The 25143-nt window shown below is 35.8% G+C and overlaps 1 protein-coding gene and 1 non-coding gene across 2 annotated transcripts; both read right to left on the bottom strand.

Annotated features, from left to right (window-relative positions):
* Window positions 1-382: 382 nt before the first annotated feature.
* LOC133832481 (coatomer subunit beta'-2-like) lies at window positions 383-14152 on the bottom strand. Its single transcript, XM_062262818.1, has 4 exons — window positions 14075-14152; window positions 1897-2003; window positions 1618-1750; window positions 383-1048 (listed from the first exon to the last, which is right to left on the bottom strand). The coding sequence occupies exons 1-4, from the start codon at window positions 14150-14152 to the stop codon at window positions 833-835; spliced, it is 534 nt and encodes a 177-aa protein (XP_062118802.1). The 3' UTR covers window positions 383-832.
* A 4800-nt stretch (window positions 14153-18952) lies between these two features.
* LOC133833711 (small nucleolar RNA R71) lies at window positions 18953-19058 on the bottom strand. The gene has a single exon (XR_009893077.1). It is a non-coding gene; the product is annotated as a small nucleolar RNA R71 (small nucleolar RNA).
* Between the last annotated feature and the right edge of the window lie 6085 nt (window positions 19059-25143).

Genomic DNA, 25143 nt, shown 5'->3' with positions numbered 1-25143 from the left:
AAAAAGAACATGATGTGAATCAGCGATCACAACAAAAATGAATCACAACAGCTATTAATAACATAGGATTTTGACAGAAATGAAAAATAAGCTAAAGTAGAAACATTTTTCTCACCAGAAGATATGCGTATAACAGCTGGACCTAGCTTGTCCTGTGGAATTGGTAATGTATCCTATGTTCATTGATATCCCAACCATAAGAACAGAAGTAAAAATGGAGAAAATGAGAGGTAAAGAAAATCAAAACAATCAACACCAGTTGACTCTTACACAAAATTAAATACTGAATAGATGGTAATGTATATCTGACATTGGAAGGGCATTACATATAAAATTTAAAACAATGCCAATATTCATAATTAAAAACAGGAATGGTATTTGACTTGAAACAAGTATTGCACATATAAAATGCATCAAGTGTGGAAACTGTCGTATATCTAGCATTAATAATTAATCATAGTTTAGATGTAAATATAATATTTGCCGCACCACAAAAAATATCTAGATATTATTCACAAGGAAAACATGCATGGTAGATAAACAAATAATTAAGGAAATTTGAACACACGAAAACCAGTGTCTAGATAAATCAAAATCTTGATCCCTGCTAAAGAAGAGATGGCTAGACTTGTGAAGATGAAAAAAAAAATTGACTTAGAAAAAAAAAATAGTGAACATAATGATAGTTCCATAACAAAGTATAAGAGGAAACGACCAGAATGACAACAAGAACCAATAATATCTACTATTCTTGCTTCAGGGAAAGGAAAAAAAAGTCCAACAAAACAATTTAATCCAGGGGATACCATCATACTTTCAGCAAAGCATCACCTTAGGATGGTGAAGTGTTCTCATCCTTTGCTTCCAATTCATCTGCTGAAGTGCTCTCGTCTTTAACTTCCAATTTTTGTGGTGAACTATTCTCATCCTTTGCTCCCAATTCTTCTTCATCCTCCTTACTATCTAAAATAACAATACCATTTGTGGAACTAGCATCCTCTTCAACCACAGCTTCTTGTCCATGATTTTCCTCGTTCCCCAGAGTCTCCTGGAGAGAATAAAGTGCAAACAAAACCCTAAAATCTTATTCTGGGAGAGAGATGAGAGAATCTCAATTTTGAATTACAGTGAACAGTTGTAAAGTGACAAATCTGATAATAACATGGCATTTTACTTCTTAGGAAGATACCTGATGGGCCAAATTCACACCCAAATTTACATACATAATTTCAGCAGTCTTAAGGCCAGCAAAATTTTTTTGAAAAATCTTCACAAAGTTTAAACCCATGACATCTCCTTAACAGTTCTATGAGAAAGTTTAAGCAGGCAAGTCATATATAGAAGCTTTCAGCTCGCACAGATTAAAATAAAAAAGGTGATGTTTGTAATGGTCCAATTCTGTAATATCTTTATCATACCTATGGCCTACTTAAAATTAGAAATAAATTTATTACCATAACTATAACCATATGGATATGGGCTAGTAAAATAAAAAAAAATTGGTCCTATGGGTTTCGGGAGGATGAAAAGTGATAAAGGTACAACAATATTGTCCTATTGTCGGTTCAAGAATTTTAGCAACACTAGAAAAATCTGTATGAAGTTGGCATTTCGTACCTCATGATCATGCAGTCCATTTTCAGTTGGATCATCATTTTCATCAATTTGCATGCTCTTAAACTTCTCAAGAAGGTTGGTGGTTGATTTCTGAGCATAGATTGGGTACAGTTCAGTAGGAGGATAATTGCACCTGCAAATTGTATCCATGGCAATCCACTATTACGAGCAAATAAATGAAGAGTAGACAGCATAAATGGTTTATCCAACTATTGCAATAATACTTTGAACACCTATCATGCACACAATAAAAAATCAGAGGAAAAAAAGAAGTCATGCCTGTTTTTTCCACTTTCTGCTTCAAGGGAAAGAGAAACATCCCAGTCGTCAAACAAATTAGGGTATTTTTCTGGATCAGCTAATGACTCAGCAGCTTTCTTACTGACCTGAACTCATTAGCAAGTATACTCAAACACAGATTCCTTGGTTCAATGTGTGGAGCTGAAAAAATGGGACGATCCACCTACGACCTCTCTACGAGACCGAGCCCTTTGCAAGACCGAGCCACCTACGACCTCTCTGCGAGACCGAGCCACCCACCCCCTCCGTGAGACCGAGCCACCCACGACCCTGAGCCCGTCGTTTTCACAAGACCCACGAGCCCCTGTCATTTGCGCCGTTTGCCGATGATAGGGAAGGTCGGGCTCCATAAAGACAGGTGAGAGAGAAATAGGGAAGGAGAGAGGTCTGGTGGGAGAAAGAGATCTGAGAGAGAGGAGATGTGCCTCTTCTCAGGATTTTTCTTCCGTGAAGGAGAGTGAGAGGTATACGGGAAATGGGTCAAAGGGAAATGGGAAATGGGTCAAAGGGAAATTGGCGCTTTTTTATTTTATTTGCCGCCTGAAACTTTCATAATTTACCATAACTCTTTTTAAATAGTATTATAATGATGTGTTATGGTAATGGGTGTTTGGTGTAGTGGTGGTTGGTGCGTGAGGCGAGGGCATAAGGGTCTCGCAACACAAGTATGTACTTAGGCGTTCTTGGGACCTTAGCATGTGCTTTGGATCTTTTACAAGTATGGAATTTTGAGCATCCACACTAGCCATAATGACTATTGAATGCCACTCGTGAAGGTTTCAGATGCAACGATCTCCAACGTTTGAGGAGGAGTCAAGTCATTGGGCGATGAATGATAGGTTGGTTGGATGATATCCACAAACTATCGTCACACGGATTAGCCAATAGGAGTAGGATATCCTAATCCCGAATACGATAGACATGGAGGTCTGAATTATAAAAGATGATGGTGCCCACTTGGATGCGATAGGAAAATTTGAGGGGAAGCAAACAAGTACTTGGTATTAGTATTCTCACGCAAAGTTTACGCATAGGATTTAGTCAGCTCGAAGCTTTAGTTGAAAGGTTTCTTAGAGTAACTTGGAGGAGCACATCTAGTAGGACTACCAGAGTTAGTTATCTCCAGACAAACATCGAATTGAGAGTCATAAAGGGTTTTGGTGATGATAAAGAACAAAGTTACCAATTAAGTTCGGTTTTGCAAGAGAACATGAAAACATGGATGATAAGGAAAAGATGGAATGGAAATAGAATACATTTTTAAGGAACTAAAACACAAATTAAGAAGAAAGAGGACGACTCGAAAGTTCTTTGACGATCAAACAAGGATAAGATGTAATGGGAGGACGTAGGATAAAATCCCATAATGGCTACAATTCTTCGTATTAAATGAGTTCGCATAGTGAGAAGCAAGTCGATCAACCAACGAAGATTGACAATTGGTATGAAAGAAGATTGGGAACCTTTATTTTGAAAGGATATAATAATGAAGGAGAGTAAGTATCCATAAAGAACGACATATATAGAGTTAGATGGATAAAGATTGTACTTGCTGAGTACATCGACAAAAGTTTACATATTGTAAGTTCACCAACAAGGAAAAGACAACCTTACGAGGTTTTATAGGAAATTAGACATACTGTGTCTTGAAAGGATAATATAGATGAGAGAAAGTGTGAAGCACTCAATACAAAGGAGAGGACAAATAACCACATCCAAATGGAGCAGACTAGCAAGGACATGAAATTATTAACCAATGAGGAGAAAGCCCTACATGAAGTACAATACCAAAACTTACAACATCATAGGATTGATACGACTAAATGAAGGATGCTCAACATTGGAGGTACCATTTTTTTTCCACTTGGCATGATGGAGGCCACAAATAGATGGAAGGATTGCACAAAATCATTGAGATTTCACCATAAACGATGAAGACATAATGAGCACATAACCGAAAAGAACAAAGAATTTTCAGGAGATAAGTTATGGATTAAGACGCAATGATTGCAAATGTTTGGAAATCCACGACACTAGTAATATGCCCATACTATGATGAAGTGACGAGAATTACGATTATGGGATAGAACAAAGATGTTAGTAAACCACTATATAAGAATGAATATATTTTGGAAACAATTTATATTAGGATATAGAATGGAATTCTAAGACAGACTATTTGGACGAAGATGTCTGTAATGCCCCAACTCCAGGGACCGCTACAGTGCACATTGCAAACAGTGCTAAACTCGCTAATCGAGTCATTTGGCCATAAACGTGTGACTAAGTATGATTAGCGGTTTAGGGGTTAAAAACTTTGGTTAAGATAAAACGTTTCACTAGAACGTTTACTGTATACGTTGGGATCCCAAAAACATAATTTCAGAGTTTATTACAAGAAAGTGTTTACAACAGGCCGTTCTAAGCGGCAAAACAGGGTTCATCCCTAGTTCCACTTTCAAACCTCGCCCAAGTATTGGTCGAGCAGCTGCATATGTACACGTCATCACCTAAGCTCTCCAACTCAAGGATGGTCCAGCTTCCTTTTGCCTTTACCTGCACCACAAAGCACCCGTGAGCCGAAGCCCAGCAAGAAAACTCATATGCTCATAAACGGTCATATCATGATATCAAATCATATCTGGCATGCCTAGGCTTCATAGCTCTACTCAGCATGCAAATGAATTCAAGCAGATGCTGGGGTATCCAGGATAAGAAATCCTGGTCTTCTGACTGGAGGACTATCAAGTCAATCCTAATCAGATGAGTGACTGCCAAACAAGTCACTAACCAAATGGAAGAGTGGCTGCTAGGTTAGCCACTAGCCTTCAATAGGTTCTGGTAAGCCATACTGTGTGACTGACAAGCAAGTCACTAATTCAAGTGGAAGGCTGGCTGTTGGGTAAGCCTCTAACCTTCGATAGGTTCTGGTAAACCATACTGAGTGACTGACAAGCACGTCACTGTTTCAAGTGGGAGGGTGGCTGCTAGGTAAGCCACCAGCCTCCAAGCGCTTATTTCATTCATCGACCCTCGGGGTCTGTCTAGCATTAATGCTCTTTGAGTCATTCAATGCTGATAGTCGATTAGATCTCATCTTTGACGGCTTGCGTGATACACGCTAAGACCGTTCTGGCTAATGAGTCAGTGCAACGTGACTAGTGCCCAGTACCACTGCCGAACCTGACTAATGAGTCACAGCTTCACAGTTGATACTAACACCTTTGCCAATTCTGACTAATTAGTCAGTACCATGCACAAGTAAGCAATGCTATCAATGTGTATCATATGCCAATTATCCAAGAACAGGGCTTTCAACATGCTTACTAAACAGTTGCTAGCATAATTATGATCATGCACAAACTCAGAGACTCAAGCTCTGACCAATCTCATATTCATCATTCATGGCATGCCCTAATCACCTATTTCTCGTGCATCACATGCATCACACTTAATCATCCAGCATGCCTCGACAATAATCATATACAAATGGGCAAGATTGCCAAGCATTCATTAAGCTATCAATGTTTACATTTAAACATTCAACATGCATCAATCATAACCATGCATGTCACACATGGGGTGCATTTTTCTTACCTTTGGTCCAAGCACAGGTTACCAACAAATGAGCCACAAGCACGATCCTGATCCAAGCCTCTAGTGTTAACCTAGTCACAACCACAAATGATGATCCAATGAGTTCAAGTTCTAAAACCAACCCTTGAACTAAAACTTAGCCTCCAAGACATCAATCCCCACTAATCCGGGTAGTAGGAATGATCCCGAGGCCCAAAACCATGTTCCCGGGGTCAAAACATCCAAACGGGCTCAAAAGCCTGCCTGAGCCGCGGCCCCCAGTACCACCAGAGGCAAGCGCCGCGGCGCCCAACAAGACAGAAAAGGCACCTGCTTCCTCGAGCAAGGGCCGCGGCGCCCAAGAACAGGGCCGCGGCCCAACTTCGGGCCAGCCATTTCTCCTTTGTTTTAACCTTTTAAAACCTTCCAAAAACATGTCTAAACATTCCCAAATCATAAAATCAAGGTTCCCAAACTCCCCAATGGTCCAAAACCACCAAAACCCAAGGTTCAAACAACCTAAAAACCCAACAATTCACAAAGTCCAATTCTAAGCTTAAAAACTTTTAAAAACTTAAAACTTAAACTTGAATTACCTCCGATTGAGTTGTTTCCAACTAAATCCTCCGGCTAATAAGCTTCTAATCTTCCTTAGGATTGCTATGCCTCTATCCTCGCTTGATTCCGAGTCCTAGAACTCAAGTTATCTTCGAAAATGCGATCGGGAACGAAAAGGGAACTTTAGGGAGAGAGAACGTACAAAACGTTTCTTTTCTTTCTTAAAAGGTTACTTCAAGCATAAGTAGCTTCCAATAAAACCTAATGCTCGGGGTCCCGAAAACACCCCCGGGGACATTATAGTCAAAACTTCCAGAATTTCCCCCTGGTCTTACTAACTCCCAATTTATCACCAAATGCTAATTCCCATTACCCAATAACCCGGTAATGCTCTAAATACCCCTTGACTTACTCCAAGTCAAGCTTAAATCCCGTTGTGACTTTCCCACTATCTTACCTCCTAGGATCGTCTTGTGCTGGGTAACCCTGGCATAACCAGATAATAACAAAGCACCACGCCCATTTCACATATATGCCAAAAACGCCCGAAATGGCCAAAATATGAAAATCACCCAATTAATCACAAATGGGTTCACATGCATATTTAATATACCTAAACATGCATATTATCATTAAATAGAATAATAAAGCAATTATGGCCCTCCCGGCCTCCTAATCAAGGTCCTAGACCTTATTAGGAAATTTGGGGCATTACAATGTCAGTTGTTTATGGATATGATGGATGATATTTTCAAATCATGAAGATGTCATAGAATCATTTGAAATGATGGAAAGCCATAGTGAGGGAACATGATTATGTGTAATGTGTAGAGATGTTGCAATTCATGGAAGTATTAGATTGAGATCAATATAGATTAAGTGATAAGATTTTCCAAAGGATTCAAGTAATAAGATTCGATAGCAATAAGAGTGGATGGATTTATGAAAACACGTGGTTTATTTTTGTAAGAAGACAATCATGATGGATTGATCTTCGAATTGATGAAGACTAAAGTTTTAAGGACTATAGATTTGGATGAAATGTGTAAAAGTTCTAAGACTATCTTCGTGATTTGGGAAGAATTTTAAGAGTCAATGGATATAAAGATAAAGTGTGGCTTGGACCTTCATTCTCAGACGGAAAGAATAGTGAATGTTAGACCCGCATTCAAAGAAACACAATGCGGAGTCAGTTATTGGATTGTATCAAGCTATGACATATGTCTGAAAGAGTTTATGTTACTGTTATAGCTAACAAGTGATAAATTTTGGACACCACCTTAATCAGTAGGGTAAAAAAGAGGATGTTAGCCACTTGTTCAATAGGACACATCAGAAATAAGGAATTTAGAAGGGTCGAAAGTGAATGACTATTTTTGAGTATTAGTGGAAAAGCCAAACACATGGACCAACTATTTTGATGTGAACGGTTGAATTGTCAAACTGAAAGATTGAGAACAGGAAACCTATATAAGTAAGGGTTGACACGCAAAAATGAGTGTGGCATTATATGCCTTAAGTGTTATTGAAAGGCATCAGTTAACACCTGACATTAGAAGGCGCTCGAGATGAAATTCATGAAAGTATGTATCATCACTACTACAAATATAGGCTTTCTATGCGCTTTTTTTCTAGCATTAAATGAAAAACCCTGTGAAAAGGTTCAAATGAGTCCGAAACACGAAGTGGAAAAAAATTGATATATAATTGCGATTTATAAAGAAAGCCACAGAGAAATATTTGGAAAATAGACTTTTCTCCGCGGTTCGACAAAGAAAACTGCGGAGAAAATGGTACCTTTCTCTGCAGTTTTGTTTATGGAACCGCAGAGAAAGCCCTAACCCTACATAAAACCCTCGACCCACAGCCTTTCTCATTCTTCTAATTTCTTCCACTTTGGCAGACACGAGTACAACGGCGCATACCTTCTTCCCCAGCCACGATTAATGCTCTTTTCACTTATTTTTTTGTTTTTTTTCTTCATTTTCTTCCATATTTAGCCTATAACTCATGTAAATATACATATATATTGATTTATTTTGAAGTTTTAGGGCAAAAATGAAGATATATTGATTGAGTATAATGTGTTTTGAATGTATTTTATAGGGTGATTTTCAAGCTTTTTTCCAACGTTTTTGAACGTTTGTGAAGGATTAAAAGACATTTTTATTGTTCAAATCAGGTATTGATCACTAAAACTTGACTTTTTTTTTTTAATAATTTTGGTTTTTTGTTATTTTTATATTATTTATCTAGTTTATGTGCATTTTGATAATGTTAAAATGTATTGTATTTGACATAATTTTTTTTATATTTTAATATTAATTTTTACATTATTTTTTTTATTATTTACATAATTAATTTTTAAAAAAAGTTTAATTTTTTTACTTATATTAATTTAGGTTTAATTCAATCATCATATTTACTATTTTTGTTTTTCTTTTGCAGTACCATATTTACTAATATTTGTTTAAATTTTTATTATAGGAAATATTTGTTTGACTTTGAGTTGTGTTGATATTGTTAAAGATTAATTTTGAAAGTGAGTAATATTTACTACTTAATATTTTATTTTTATTTTTTATATTTACCAACTATTGTTATAGGAGTTTTAATATATTAGCTATTCATCCGTAGTGAAGTAGTTTATGAGATAAAATTGTGTGTTGTGGAGATAATAGAAGATTGAGAACATGTGTGTCTTAGTGAAGTAGATTCTGCGAAATTCTGTATGTTGCGGTGGCTTATGGTTGAGAACATGCATGTTGTTTGTTGTGTGTTTGTTTGACTTGAATTTATACGTTGTAGTAACTTGAGATATGCTATAGAAACAGGGGAAACTCCAAATTTTTTTAAGATTAAATTTTGAAATTCTACCCATTTTATTTCAAAATTTATTAATTGAACATATTTTTGTTCAATTACAGATGACAGATAAAAGAGATACTGATAACAGACATGAAGGTCATGGTCAAACAAAAATGAGTTTCATAACCCAAAAAAAACCAAAGGAATAAAAAAAGATCTTCAATGGAATGATCTGGGACAACCAATAGGTACTGCATATAAAAATATGATATCATATCTTGGATCTAGAGTATGAGCCACAATTTCTATCAACTCAGGTGATTGGAGGAAGGTGTCACAAGATCTCAAAGACAGTTTGTGGGAGGATATCATTGTAAAAAATTATTACTATGATATTTTTGTATTTGATTGTGATATTCAAATTTAATAATTATTTTTCTTTTTTATACTTTCAGGATGGTCACAACATTCCTCAGACCTTCAAACGTGACATTTTGAAAAAAGCTGGTCAAATGTTAAGAGATTTTAAAAGTGAACTCACTACCGAGTACATTCAACCTTTGGCTGAAATGGGTATGATAGAAGAACTCAAATTTCCCCCAAAGAAGTATAGTAATATACTTGACCAAGAGGAATGGGTAATATTTGTAGCTAGTCGTCTAAGTCCAGATTTTCAAAAAATCCATCAAGAACAAAAAGCACGTGCATTACAAATGAAGTCATGGCATCGAATATCTCGTAGAGGAATGGCGAATATAAGAGAAGATTTGGTAAGTACAATTAATATTAGAGTTTAAATAATGGTTGATATTATCAAAATTTATAACTTTAATTATCTTGTACGTTGTAGAAAAAAAACGAGGTATTCAGAAACCAGATCGGTATGAAGTTTAGCTTAGATCGCGTGAAAATAATAAAGTTCTTGTGACAGAGCTGGACTGAACGATTGCCAATAAAATAGTAAGTATTTTACGTTATTATAATTAACATATTGGTTTTATTTATATAAAGTAATTTTTAGTAGCAATATCTTGAATAGGAGGAGCTCAAAGAATAATTGAGTTAAGGTGAAATTACAGCTCAGGGTCGAGATGATATCTTGACTCAAGCATTAGGGAAACCAAAACACCCAGGTCATGTTCGAGCTGGCGGGTATGATACTTTATAATAGTTGTTTTCTTTTAAGAATTAGATAGCTTAAATAATTAATTTATTTAATTGATTATTTTGTAGGTTTACCATGAATGTGTCCAAAGTGTTTGGAAAAAAACCAAAGAAATTGATAGCGAAACAGAAGATTGCTCGCCTAAAAGCTGAGATTGAAGAGTTAAAGAGACATTAAGTGATTGGTTAGCTAGATTAATGCCATTTATTGATGAAGTTTAATTTTTTATATGTGTAACTTTCTAACTTGACTTATGTGTTAAATGATACTTATGTAAAATGTTATATTTTAATTAATAATGAAATTTTAATTTATATATATGTTATTTTGTATTAGTTATGAAATGTATATATATAATATTGATAATTAGTAATCAAATAAGGTTATAATATTGAATATATATATAATCAGAATTGAAAATAATTATATATAATCGAAATTGAAAAATAATTTTTTTTATTAAAAAGGCTTTCTCTGCGGTTGTATTAACAAAACCGCAGAGAAAGAACATGTTTCTCTGCGGTTTTTTCAACACAACCGCAGAGAAAGATGTGGATTTTCTCCGTGGTTTTCATAGCACTTTTCTCTGCGGTCGAATACACTGCACTTTTCAATACTCTCAAAAACCACATTGTATTAAGTAAACAAACCGCAAAGAAAGACCCTTTTTTTGTAGTAGTGCATATATATTGCTTGGTTGCATGATCAAATTGATAAGGGAAAAGGATTTAAGAGTATATATGGTGCAATACAATAAGAATTCTAGACGAAGAGGCATAGTATGAAGTATGTACATACATGCTATGGATAATTAGAAGTTGTGGAGAAAGCTACCTGTAATATGAAAAATTGAATATATGGCGATAGTTATGGAATATGTAGTTGAACTAGTATAGATGGGCTACTACTAGAATAAATAGAAAGTGACAAGAATATCAAGTGACAAATCGTGACAGTAAAAGATAAGTTAAAATGGCCAGAATCAGGTTTGAGGGTGGTGTAAACCCAAAATGTATATGAGTATATGTTGTTTATTGGATATGTCTATAATGCTTAGCCAATATGATTCATGATGACCATAAGAAGTGGGTGACAAGGAGATGTGGAATTGTTAATGATTCTCGAGGAGGAGAGAACCTTATGATTGTATGGTACAATAAATTTTGAGGACAAAATTTCTTTTAAGGAGAGGATAGTTGTAATATCCGCCTTTTTTGTTTTATGGGTATTATGGTAATTTTAGCATGTGAGGGCAATTTGATAATTGAATACTCTTGAGGGGTATTTTTGTAATTTTGTGAAACTACATATTATGTGATTATATGAATATGTTTATGTGATATTAATATCTATGAAAGATATTTTATGTTGGAAAATAACATAAGTTGCTCGGGTTATGAGTAAAAGTGACAAATCATGGTTTCCTTCAACTGTTAAGGGTTATATTGTCAATAATTGTTGAAGTAAGGGTCATAATTGAATAAAGATAAATTATGGGGAATATTTTAATTAGGAATTATGAAATCTAATAGTTTAGTGGATAATTACTAAAAATGGTTTAGTGAAATTGTTGGAATAGCTTAGATCAATGGTAGGATGGTAATTTGGTGATACTAAGTCATTAGAAATAGAAATTGAGAGACTAAGGTTGGGGTTAGACACACAATTTGAAATTGGTTGCTGCTATACACATGATCAAAGGAGAGAACTCTCTCTATAGACTAGGGTTCAAGATCTAAGGAAGAAGAAGAATGATGATCTCTTCATAGACGTATGTATCACTAGGAACTCATGTGGGGGATCATTTAGGATACTTTGGGAGAATATTTTCAACGCTTAGGTTGCTGCACACGATCTTGGTAAGAACTTTTCACACTTTTTAAGTTTCTTTGATTGTTCTTGAAGCTTTAGGTTATGTTAATGGTGGTTTTTATTAGAAAGCATGATAGGTTGGGATGATTAGTTTTATATGCATGTTAGAAACTATGATATTTCTTAATAATAATGGCTAGAAACATGTTAGGAATGAATTAATGAATATATAAGGTCTGGTTTTGTGATATATGTTCATACCTTGGAAAATAAGAAGTTTTGTTGTAAGAGATTGTTAGAGTTATGGAGTTAGGGGCTGCTCGTGAATTTTTGATATTATAATAATCTTTGAGAATTTTATGATGATATAGAGGGATTCAAGATGAGAAAAATGCAAAAAGATTCGCTCCAATAAGATTTAAATTGAGAGAGTTATGGTTGTTTGAAGAAAAATCACGAACTGTAATTTCTATGTCGGGTGCGACCGTGCCCAAGGGGTAGCGCGACCGCACTACATGCCGAAAAATAAGATTTTTCCTCATCTTAAGGCCGTTTTGAAGTTATTTTAAATGGGGCTCATGGGGGAATCCCTCCCTAACTTCTTGGGGACTTTTTTTTTAGGACTTTTAGAACTTTCCTAAAGACTAATTAAGGATGATTAGGTCTTAAGAAGTGTAAGATTTGGTTCAAGACCATTGGTTAAGTTATGAGTCTGTAAAAGATATATGTTGTATGTATGGATTTAGGACTCGACAAGGCACTTGAAGGGAGGTGATTGCGTCACTATTGGACCTAAGGTAAGAAGGTTGGTTAGTGTAACACATGGTGTGCATTTGAGTGCACAAATGTTCTATATGTGTGATCCAATGGTTATGATTGTTTATGTTATTATGGTAATGCTTTGTCATATATGTTATGTGGTTAGGATTATTGCTTGTTTTAGTGTTTTAATACATGTTCACATTCACTTTATGTGATTTGCTTACATCATTCTTTGAGTATGCTATGATGAATATAACATATGTGGAAAGAGCAAGGGAATACATATTCTTTTAACTTGGTATGCGCTAAGAACCAAGGGACTGCCGAAAGGGCAGTGGGTCAATGCAAGGGAGGTATGTTTGTATTTATAATGGCAAAAATGGTATTGATAAATGGTCGGAATGACACCGGTAACATGCATTATGATTTTTTTACGTTACATTATAATATAGTATGCTATGTTATGGCTCTATTATGATATGTTATGACTTTAGATATGATGGTTGAGCTAGTATAAGTTTTATGATTGAGCTTTGTGGTTGTGACCTACATAACACTTCTTGTTGGACGTTAACTCACGGGTACTCTGTTTTGCAGGTGCCTTATGTTAGTTTTGTTTTGTGGTGACGGGTAAAGTCCAATCCAGAAAATAAATGTATATTATGATAGCTGCTTAACCTTATTACGATCAAACGGATGTAAACGCCAAAGTTTTATTCAAAAAATTTATTCATGTGATTTTGAAGCTATATTATTGTATGGTAATCGAAATTAGTTTTGTTTGATTACTTGCATTTAAAATAAATATTTTATTTTATAAATATCCGAATGCTGCATAATTTTTATAAGAATGTTTTTAACAAAATTTTATGCACTATTTAGTCTATCATTTGGTTTTCCAACTTTAATACAATTTGAAATGACTAGTATCCTAATGAGGTCACATGGTTAGGATTTTGGAGCGTTACAATGACAGCAGATGTTGGTGCTCTATCAACTTCAAATGGGAAACAAGTTCTGAACAAATCCCGATGACACTAGGAAATGTAAATCCCATGATAGTGAAAGAAAACCTAACCAACCTGGAGAAAAGAACAATAGAGTGAGTCAAAATGATGTGGTATATGCAGTATAAAGTCAATTTCATCATGCCAGAAGATAGGTAATTTCCCGTAGCACTAATAATCTCTACTGAAGAGGATCTCAAGAAAGTCAACCTGTCGCACAATGACGATCTGGTGATCTGATTGCAACTAGGAGACTGTCAGTTGGGAAGAGTGGCATCGCATATATAATTTTCCATGCATCTTTGCAGAAAATGGGTGTAGAAGAATCATGTATTCGACCATCCAAGATACTGGTTCTATCTTTTAGTAGCATCCGAGTATACCCTCGGGGGTGATAAAGTTGTTATTTACGGCTGCATAACAAACTTTGAAAGTGGACTTCATCATAGTAGATGCACATTGGGGGTACAATGCCATCATGAGTAGGGGATGGACACATAGAATGCAAGGCGTGGTCTCCACTCTGCATCAGGTGATGAGGTGCCATTCTCTAGATGGCAAATACACAATAGACATTAGAGGCTGCCATTAGTAGGCAAATAAGTGTTTCACTTCAATGAGGGAGGTTAGAAACATTAGTAGAGACCCAAGTTCGAAAGATGAAAGAAGCTCAACAACAATTAAAGGGCAAGGTACTAGCATATTTACGAATCTTAGAGATAGAGGAAAAGAGACATGAGCAGCAAAGCACTATAGATGAACTAGAGGAAGTAGCATTCGATCTGGAGGAACCGAGCAAAAGTGTGCTGGTGCGTGCCCACATGGATGAAGAGGAAAAGCATAATCTAATTATCTTAATGAAGCAACATAAAGCTACCTTTTCGTGTACTCCATAGGACATGCTAGGGTTAGACCAATGAGTAATGACCCACACGTTTAATCCGTCAAAATACTTTTATGAGGTCAAGCAAAATGCTAGACGCTACGCTCTAGAGATAAACCAAGTTATAAATGAGCAAGTGAAATGATTGTGCCCAACAGTAATTAAAGGGCAAGGTACTAGAATATTTACGAATCTTAGAGATAGACGAAAAGAGACATGAGCAGCAAAGCACTATAGATGAACTAGAGGAAGTAGCATTCGATCTGGAGGAATCGAGCAAAAGTGTGCTGGTGCGTGCCCACATGGATGAAGAGGAAAAGAAGAATCTAATTATCTTAATGAAGCAGCATAAAGCTACCTTTTCGTGTACTCAATAGGACATGCCAGGGTTAGACCAATGAGTAATGGCCCACAAGTTTAATCTGTCAAAATACTTTCATAAGGTCAAGAAAAATGGTAGACACTACGATCTAGAGATAAACCAAGTTATAAATGAGGAAGTGAACTGATTATTACAGGTAGGATTTGTCAAAGAATGCCACTACTCGCGGTGGATCTCAAACTCGGTGGTCGTGCAAAAGAAAAATGGGAAAAATCGTGTATGAATAGACATCACAAATTGAAATAAAGCTTGCCCTATAGATAGTTTTCCATTACCTAAGACAGATCAAATAATAGACACTACCTTAAGATATGAACGGATGAGCTTCCTTAATGCTTATTCAGGTTACAATCAGATCCCATTGGCGTTGGATGGTAGAGTACACAAAACATTTATTGCGGAAAGAGGTCTATACTACTACAAAGTAATGCCCTTTGGGCTAAAGAACGCAGGTGCAACCTACCAAAGGCTGATGAACAAGGTTTTTGCTGACCAATTAGGAAAAATCATGGAAGTGTATATCGACAACTTGGTGGTAATGTCGAAAATAAGGGAAGATCAATTAGAGCTTCTAGTTGAATGCTTCACAATATTAGACAGATACCAGATGAATCTGAACCCAAAAAAATATGCCTTCGGAGTAACCTCTTCAAAATTCCTAGGATATATTGTAAGCAAGAGAGGGATTGAGGTCAACCAACGCAAGTTCAGTTACTAGTAGAGAAAACAAAGCCAAAAAAAATGTAAGAGATTTGCAAAAGAAAATAGGGAAGAGAGTCGTAGTGAGTCGCTTCATTTCGAATATGTCAGACTAATGTCATCTGTTCTTCCAATGCATAAAAAAGAATTCAAAGGCTTCACGGGGAGCAGAAAAAAAAAAGAACACTTTCGCTCATTTTAAATAGTACCTCAATTCGCCACCCATATTAAGTGTGTCATTACTAGACGAAAAATTATACATGTATCTGGCTGTGTCAAAGGCTGCGATGAGTTTGTTATTGTTTAGGGAAGAAAGTGGTAGACAAAGGCAAGTGTTCTATACTAGTAAAATGCTACTTGATGCTGAAACTTGATACGGTCTGATGGAGAAGCCAGTCTTGGCATTAGTGACTTGCAAGAAGCGGTGGAACCAGTACTTTGAAAGCCATATGATTGTAGTATTGATGAATTTTCCATTGTAGCAGGTTATGTCAAAGCCAAACCTACAAGGAAGAATGGACAAGTGGGAAATTGAGTTAGGCGTGTATGATATCAAGTAAATGCCGAAGAAGACACAAATGGGACATGTACTTGCAGACTTCATTATGGAGATAAATTGACTCGAACCTGAAAAGCTAGAAGAAATGAAAATACAAGAACAAAACTGGATTTGGATAATGAGCATCGATGGTTCATCCAATGCACTGGGATCAGGAATTGGTGTGGTACTCGAATCACCTTCGGGACTACGAATAGAGGAAGCACTAAGGCTAGAGTAACCAAAGACTAATAATGAAGCAGAATACAAGGCCCTGGTCTATGGGCTCGAGCTCGCCAAAAGCTTAGCGAATACGAAGATACGAAACAGAGCAAACTTGATACTGATAACGGAGCAAGTCAATGAAAATTATAGTGCGAAATGAGCAAACATGAAGGCATATGTCGACAAAGTCACGGAGTTAATGCATCGTTTTGCGATGTTCAAGATTTCCCAGGTCCCTAGGGTACTAAATCAGAGGGCAGATGAGTTAGCTAAGAAGCCTTTGATGGGAGCATGTACGAGGAAATCGAGCATTTCAATAAGTAATGAACAATAGGATGCTATCATCTCTTTGATATGAGTAGACCAAGAATGTTGGATGAATCCTATAATCTGATATCTGCAGGAGGGAACCCTCCCTGAAGATAAAGAAGAAGCACGAAACTTGCGAGTAAAAGCAGCTAGATACTCAATGATTAATGGTAAGTTATACAGAAGATCTTTTCATGGTCCCTACTTGAGATGCCTAAAGCTAACCGAAGCCAGGAAGTTACTAGAAGAGACACATGAAGGAGTTACGGTAAACACACAGGTGGCAAGTGCCTGGCACATAAAGCTCTTACGCCAACGTACTACTAGCCATACATGATGACAGAAGCATGAGCCTATGCGAGGAAGTGTGACAAGTGTCAAAGAAATGCTCCATTCATACACCAACATGATAATTAACGAGTTTTAGACTCATTTTAGTGTGTCTCTTTAGGGAGTGTTTTAGTTAATTAGGTTTATTTTCCGCTAGATTTGGTGTGTTTTTAGGTTTTGAAGGACTCATGATACTTTGGAATGAAAAGAGGCTAAAATTTGACAAAAAGACAAAAATCAGGAAAAATGGTGTTTTAAAGCATGCAGCGTGACCGTGCCAGAGGGTATGGTTCTCTAGAAATACAACTTTTCTAGAATTTTAAATTAAGGGAAATTCAGTGTTTTCATGTGCATGAAAATGAAGGGGCTATAATTTAATAGCAATTTCAGTAGATTAACTCAGTTTTCATAGCATAAGACCTGGAGTTAAGGATTTGGAGTACTGGGGAGAAGATTGGATCGATCTAGAGTTCTTTTCTTCTTTCTTTATTTTTATTTTATGTTGAATTTTAGGTTGATGAATTTGATTGCTATGGGTATGAACTAAATATATTTTTAGGGTTTTTAATTGAGTCTCTTGAAACTATACTATGAATTTATTCTGAGTTTATGTTTTATTCTTCATTATTGAGATCTTTTCTATTTATGCTTATTGCTTGTGATTGATTGGACATGTTTCACATGATTTATATGAGTTTGACTCGCAATCTGAGAAGTGAGATTTAAACATGCTATAATAGATTAGTCATAGGTTTCGATATTGAACGAGATTATCAATATGATTTGTGTGGCTTATGTGTTCTCATGCTTAATGCCTCTTATATGTTGATTTTATCACAGAGATGTAGAAAATTCTCATATAGGTTGAAAATTATATATCTTAATTCGAATATAAATTATTTATGCAAACTTGCTTTCTCAATAAGAAGGATAATTATGAAATAATGCATTAGTGAAATATGAGAGTAGAAAGAAGACGAAATTTAATTCCCTAGTTTGTCATTCATTAGATAATTTTGTTTAGTGATTTTTGTTTTGAGTTTATAGTTTATAATTGTTTTCGCTTCATAATTTTTATGTCTATGTTTTAGTTTTCTTTTATAATCAATCTTTTTGTTAGCCAATTAGAAATAATATATTAATTAACGATAATTGAAAATTCAATCTTTGTGGGTCGATACTTGTATTTACTGAATTATTACTTGTTAATGATTACGTATACTTGGGTATTAAATTTTCACAACAATTTTTTTGCGTTGTTGCTGGGGATTGAAAATTATTAATAAAAATATAATCTATTTTTATTCTATATTTGTTTTTTTTTTTCTTTTTATAATTCTAACTTGGTTTGTGTCTTAATTCTCTTATCTCAGGTAGTATTGGTTTATACGACGTGGAAAGACATCTGAGATATTACTAGTGAATCTTGAGATTGAGAGAACCTGTAGATAGAACCGTTAGAATAAGAGGTTGGAGGGAAGGATGGATGAAAACCCAGGGAATGCAGGAAATAATGCCGCCAATAATGTAGCAGGGGCAACGACTGTAGAAGCCCAAGATCAAGCCCAGGACCAAGGGGCTCGATTTTTAAGAGATTATGTACTCCCAACTATTACGGGAATGCATTCGTGCATCAGGCACCGTACAGTTTGCCATCATACCACTGAAAAAAATATACAAACATGCTGCTAATAATTTTGAGATTAAGCCGACAATAATGTAAATGGTATAGTCCTCCGTTCAGTTTGGTGGCTTGCCTAATGAGGTCCCAAACACGCACATTGCAAATTTCATGGAGCTGTGTGTGACTTTTAAAATGAATAGGGTGAGTGACGATGCCATAAGGTTGAGGCAATTCCCATTTTCACTAAGGGAAAGAGCCAAGAGCTGGTCATATTCTCTACAGGCCAACTCTATTAGCACTTGGGAGGATTTAGCACATAAATTTCTCGCCAAGTTCTCTCCTTCATCGAAAGTTGCAAGGTTGAGAGGAGAGATTAACAAATTCTTCCAAACTGACGGGGAATCTTGTTTGAAGCATGGGAAAGGTTTAAGGAATTACTGAGAAAATGTCCTCATTAAGGCATTGAGAAGTAGATGTTGGTCCACAATTTCTATAACGGGTTGTGTGGTACTACTCGCACCATAATTAATGTCGAAGTAGGAGGGGCATTTATGAGCGAAAGTGCTAATGAGGCCTACGATTTATTAGAGGTAATGGCTATGAATAATCACCAGTGGTGTGATGAGCGAGCATCTCATACTAGAATAGTAGCAGGGGTTCAAGAATTAGATTATATAACTGCTTTCACTTCCCAAGTTGCAACATTAAATAAGCAGTAGCAACAAAACTTTATCTTAACTCAAGTTTGACAGATTCAGACAACCTGTGAAATGTATGGGGGACCCCATCCTTTTGACCAATGTACAATAGCAGACCCACACAATAATATTCCCATGGATCAAGCTCAGGTTCAAGTTATTGGGAACTTTCACAGGCCATACAACAACCCATTCTCCAACTTTTGTAGACTAGGGTGGAGAAATCACCAAAATTTCTCCTAGAGAAATAATCCAAATTTAACATGGAGAAATATTCAAGGCCAACAACCTCAATTCAACAATCAGTATCAGCAACCTATGTACCAAATGTCGTCTCAAACATAATCATGTCAGCAATCTAGTCCATTAGCTCCTCAAGACAAGCCTAATGAATTGCAACATGCTCTTTTAACGCTCACCAACACTTAGACTCAGTTCATGATAGAGACTAGATCTTCCATTTAAAATTTGGAGAACGAAGTGGGTCAGTTGGTGAATATGTTCAACACTAGGCCTCAAGGAAGTTTTCCTAGTAGTACACACGTCAATCCTAAGGAGCAGTGTAAGGCAATTACTCTGAGTAGTGGAAAACAATATGAGAAGCTTGCACCAAAAGAAAAAATAGAGAAGAATACAGAGGCTAAATAGTAAAATTATTTAGCTGAAAGGGAGGTTACTGAAGATCGTCCTTCTAAAGATGTAGCACCACTAGTGAGCATTGATCACCAAATTAGGATTCCTTATCCTGAGAGGCTTCAAAAGAATTTTCTTGATAAACAGTTCTCTGAATTCCTTGAGGTAATTAAAAAGTTGAACATAAATATTCCTTTAGCTAAAACTTTAGAGCAAATGCTCAGTTATGTAAAGTTCATGAAATAAATTATGTCAAAGCAAAGGAAGAGGATGATTATGTAACTGTGGCAGTAATTGAAGAATGCAGCGCTATATTGCAAAGGAAGCATCCACAAAAGCATAGAGATTCAGGAAGTTTCACTATATCATGCACAATAAGGACTTTTGAGTGCAGGCATACCTTATTAGATTTGGGGGAGTATTAATTTGATACCTCTATCTGTTTTTCATCGTATTGGATTAGGTGAAGCAAGGTCTACAACAATAACTCTACAGTTGGCAGATCAGTTAGCCAAGCATCCTAGGGGTATTATCGAGGTTGTGTTAGTAAAAGTTGACAAGTTCATTTTCCCAGCAGATTTTGTTGTTTTATACATGTAGGAAGATGCCAATGTATCCATTGTATTTGGGAGACCATTCCTGTCCATGGGGGAAGCCTTGATTGATGTTCAAAAGAGCGAGTTGAGGCTTCAAGTTCAAGGAGATGAAGTTGTCTTTAATGTGTTAAAGGCAATGAATTATTCTAGATCAAGTGATAGTAGCTTCAGTATTGATGTGGTAGATGGAGTGGCTTTTGATACAAGTTTGGGGGATGATCATCTTTCGGTGAATTTTAAAAAGGTAGATGTGGATGAAGAAGACAGTAAGGAGGTCCTGGAATATGCTAATTGGTTGAATTCCTACGGACCTTGCTTCAGGAAGAAATTTGAAGAGTTGGGACAAGAGCCAAAGAGATCACTACCTTCTATAGAGAAGCAACTGGTATTAGAGTTGAAGTCCCTGCAAAACCACCTTCGCTATGCTTATTTGGAAGAGAAAGAGACTGTAACATCCTACTAATATAGAACCATTATACTGATTGTTTAAAACTGTGCTCAACTCATGAAGTGAGTCATTTGGACTAAAACGTGTAATTAGGGTTAATTAAAAATTTGGTATTAAAAGTATTTTGTGAGTTGAATACTATTTTTCATTAAAATATTTGGTACATGCATGGGATCCCAAAAAAAGGATTTCATAACTGATACATAGGAAGTAAAGGTACATAACTACCGAACTAAGTGGCAAAATATTTATCCAAAAGATGTCTCGACCGTGGCGGTCGAGCAGGCCGCTTATGTACGCGCCACCCCCGAAGCTCTCCAACTCAATACTGGTCCAGCTTCCCCTTGCCCTTACCGGCACTATGTAGCACCGGTGAGCCAAGGCTCAGCAAGAGAACTCAATTAAACATATAGACAATCAACATATTACAATTGTAAATAGCCTACTTAGTAATTATAAACAACGCTCAATCAAATACTCAATCTATTTATGTGGCCATAGGCCACCCAAATGCACATTACACCTGCTTTGTTCAAACAGCTATAGATTCGGACAAGCGTAACTCACGTTCCAGTTTCTTTTCAAGCAACTATAGGGTCGTACAAGTGCGTACTCCACTCCTAAGATATAAATATACATATATTTCATATATAACACAACTACGTAAAGTACATTTATTCATACTCAAACAAATATTTTGAAGCGGGGTTATAGCCTAGTTCAATCACAGGGGGCTCAAGCCCTAATTATAACATGGGTACAGTTTTATTACCTCGAGTTCTGTGTGAACAACGATACGGCCTCAAGTGCAATCTCGATCCTGAGCCTTACAAAAATCTAGTTACACGAAGCACTGATAATAACCTAACCAATCCCTAATCGCTTCAATCTTTGCGAAATCTACATTAATCCTATCTCTACTAACAATGTGGTTGAGGAATGTCTCATGCGGCAACCAGAACTCGCATTTCTCAAACTTGGCATACAACTGTTGCTCTGTCAACCTCTGTAATACTAACTGGAGGAGCTACGCATGCTCTACCTCTGTCTGAGAGTAAACCAGAATATCATCAATGAAGACAATCAGAAACTAATCCAAATAATCCTTGAACACTTTGTTCATCAGATCCATAAACGCGGTGGGGCATTAGTCAACCCAAATTACATGACTAGAAACTCGTAATGGATGTACCTCGTGCAAAATGACATCTTTAGAATATCCTCCTCTTTGATCCTCATATAGTCATAACCTGATAGAGGATCAACTAGTCAAACAGGTCATCAATCCTTGGTAGTGGGTACTTGTCCTTTATAGTCAACTTGTTCAGTTCCCTGTAATCTATACACATTCTCAGGGTCCCATCCCTTTTCTTCACAATAAAAAATGGTGCACCTAGGTTTGATAAATCCCAGGTCCACTAGTTCCTGTAATTGTACCTTCAACTCCTTCAGCTTTTCTGGAGCAATTCTATATGGTTCCCTAGACACTGGTTCTGTACCTAGTGCCAACTGAATAATGAACTCAATCTCTTGGTGTGGTGGCAATCTTGATAAGTCCTCAGGGAACACATCTAAGAAATCACAAACCAGTCTGGTCTCCTCTTGTCCCACTAGCACGAACTTAGTTGTGTACACCACACTAACTAGGAAATCTATGCAACCTCCTTGCAATAGGTCTCTAGCCCTTAATGCTAATATCATAGGTATAAGGGGTCCATGCACAGTGCCAATAAAAACAAAAGGGTCCTCACCCTCAGGCTCAAAAGTTACCAGCATCTTATTGCAATCTATAGTTGCTTTGTACTTGGCTAACAAATCCATGCCCAGGATCATGTTAAAGACTTCCATGGACAACTCTATAAGATCCACAGAAAACTCCCTAACCTCTAATGATAATGATCTGACCCATCTCCTAGAAACTACTAATTCCTAGTAGGAAACATGGTCCTAAACCTCACAACATAAAAATCACAAGTCTACACAAATTGTCTATCACTCTACTATATACAAAAGAATGCGTAACACCATAATCAATCAACACAGTGAAAGGAGAACCAGCACTAGAGATCTAACTTATCTTTATTGAAGGACTAGCCTCAGCCTGTGATGGCGTCAAGGTGAACACTTGAACTGGACATTCTCCCAAATGTTGCCTCCTGCACCTGCCCCACTTCGTGTAACTCCTCCATGTCTCATTGCTGCCCTGGCAGCCACCCTAAACACCCCGGCCCTCCTATTAGAACCTGTAGGGGTAGAGGTGTCAGAGGTGTCAGAGGTGTTCCTCTTCTAATCACTAGGGCCTCCACCCCTACCAGATCCCACAAATGGAGGCACTGCCTGTTGGAAATGTGCCCTGAAAGCATATGTAGTAGACATTGTTTTTATGAAATAAATAAATAAATTGAATTTGTTATGCATATATTTTATGGACTATATTATTCTATGATAATATTATGTAAATATCAGGAAAATTCCTAAGTTCATATATGTGATCTCAAACACATATTGGTACGGGAAGATTGTGTTTGAGATAAATGAACTTGAATAGTTCGCAGTAAAATAAAGTTATGGAATCTTTAGATTAAATACTGCAAGTACGGTCCACTAGTATTATGAATACATGTGATCTAGATCCGGATCACTAGTGTGGTAGGACACTTTAGTGGAGGTTCTTTATATATTGAGAATATATAGAACTGGACCAGATATGTTCATTAATACTTAGGTAAATACCGTTTCGAAGTATTAATTAAATGTATCAACTGATGATCATATACAAATTGATCTTAATCCTGAAGTTACTATGAACTCTTGTTTATATTATATGAGTTCTTTGATTCACTTGTTAGGGTCTGTCAGAATGATCAGGCTAGAAACTTTTGTTTTGGGAACTCATTAATATAGATGGCTGTGGACATAGTATACAGATGTGGAATCTATACCTTCTCGCAAGAGATTGAATGATGGTTCTCTTAACGGTTGACTTTTGGGACTGAAAGGTTATTGAGCTCAAATTCATAATTTAGTTATGAATTAACCTTCACTAGTAGAGTCAATGGTACTTAAGGAAACAAGACATAATTAAAAGGGTCAAACGGTAATTTTATTCCCGATTAATTATGAACCATTATTAGAGGGTCAAGTTGTATGCAATGATTAAATCAATGGACGCTTTATGATTATAAAGTACTCAGTAAATGAAATGTCTATAATTACAAGAGTGCAGTCTCATATTTATAGTGGAATAATCATGAGATTAATAAATTAAGATTATTTAATTAAAGAGTTTAATTAATAATCTCAAATTTATTGGAGCTTGGAATTATAGGTCCATAGGTCCCCATAGCGGCTCTATCAACACTGTTCAAGGTAAGAGTTGATATGAAGGGAAAATAGTTTAAAGACATATTTAAGAAGAAGTTTGTTCTTCAGGCCAAATATGCAATTACATGATAATAGTGATTAATTAATTAATTACAAATTAGTTGTAGTTAACAAAATTAATTAATATTTAATTATTGTATAATTTTCGAAATTATACTAAATAATTAAATTAAATTTCGAAATTTAATTAAATAATTAATTAATTGTAATTTTCGAAATTATGATTAATTAAATATTTAATTTCGAAAATTTGGGTTTAATTAATTAGTAGAATTAATTAAATATCTTTATTTGAGTAGGAGAAAATAATCTGATAAGTTCAAATTGGATTTGAATTTAAAAGATTAATATTTATTCAAATTATTAATTATATTTGATAATTAATTAAATAGATAGTTAATTTGAATTCAAATTTGAATTAGCTATCAGGTTGTTAGATCTTATCTGACAAAGAAATTTGAATAAATAATTAAATAAAATTTGAAAAACTAATATCCCAAGAAATTAGGAAGCTACACGTTCACACACAGTCCATAGACTGTGTGTGGCGTGTAGGACAGTATTTTTCAGGGATAGGATTTTCAATTTTATTTATTTAATTAATTAATTAATGGATAATTCAAAATATTGGTTTTTTGGATTTTTTCATTAATGGAATAATTAATTAATTAAAAAGTAAATTGTAAAATGGTTACAGATTTATTTTTAAATTTTGAATATTTTCTGTTAAGTAAGACTGATCAGATTATTATTCAAAATAAGAGAAGTGAGTGTGAGACATCTCAGAAC

This window comes from Humulus lupulus, chromosome 4 (assembly GCF_963169125.1).
Source record: "Humulus lupulus chromosome 4, drHumLupu1.1, whole genome shotgun sequence".
NCBI classification, from domain to species: domain Eukaryota; kingdom Viridiplantae; phylum Streptophyta; class Magnoliopsida; order Rosales; family Cannabaceae; genus Humulus; species Humulus lupulus.
This window is presented reverse-complemented; position numbering and strand designations above follow the sequence as displayed.

Excerpts from the sequence above, each read along its gene's own strand:
- LOC133832481 (XM_062262818.1), bottom strand. The coding sequence starts at position 14,152 with ATGGCACCTCATCACCTGATGCAGAGTGGAGACCACGCCTTGCATTCT. Across the intron at positions 1,751-1,896 it reads GCAGAAAGTGGAAAAAACAG|GTGCAATTATCCTCCTACTG; the intron begins GCATGACTTCTT and ends TACAATTTGCAG. Across the intron at positions 1,049-1,617 it reads ATGGACTGCATGATCATGAG|GAGACTCTGGGGAACGAGGA; the intron begins GTACGAAATGCC and ends TATTCTCTCCAG.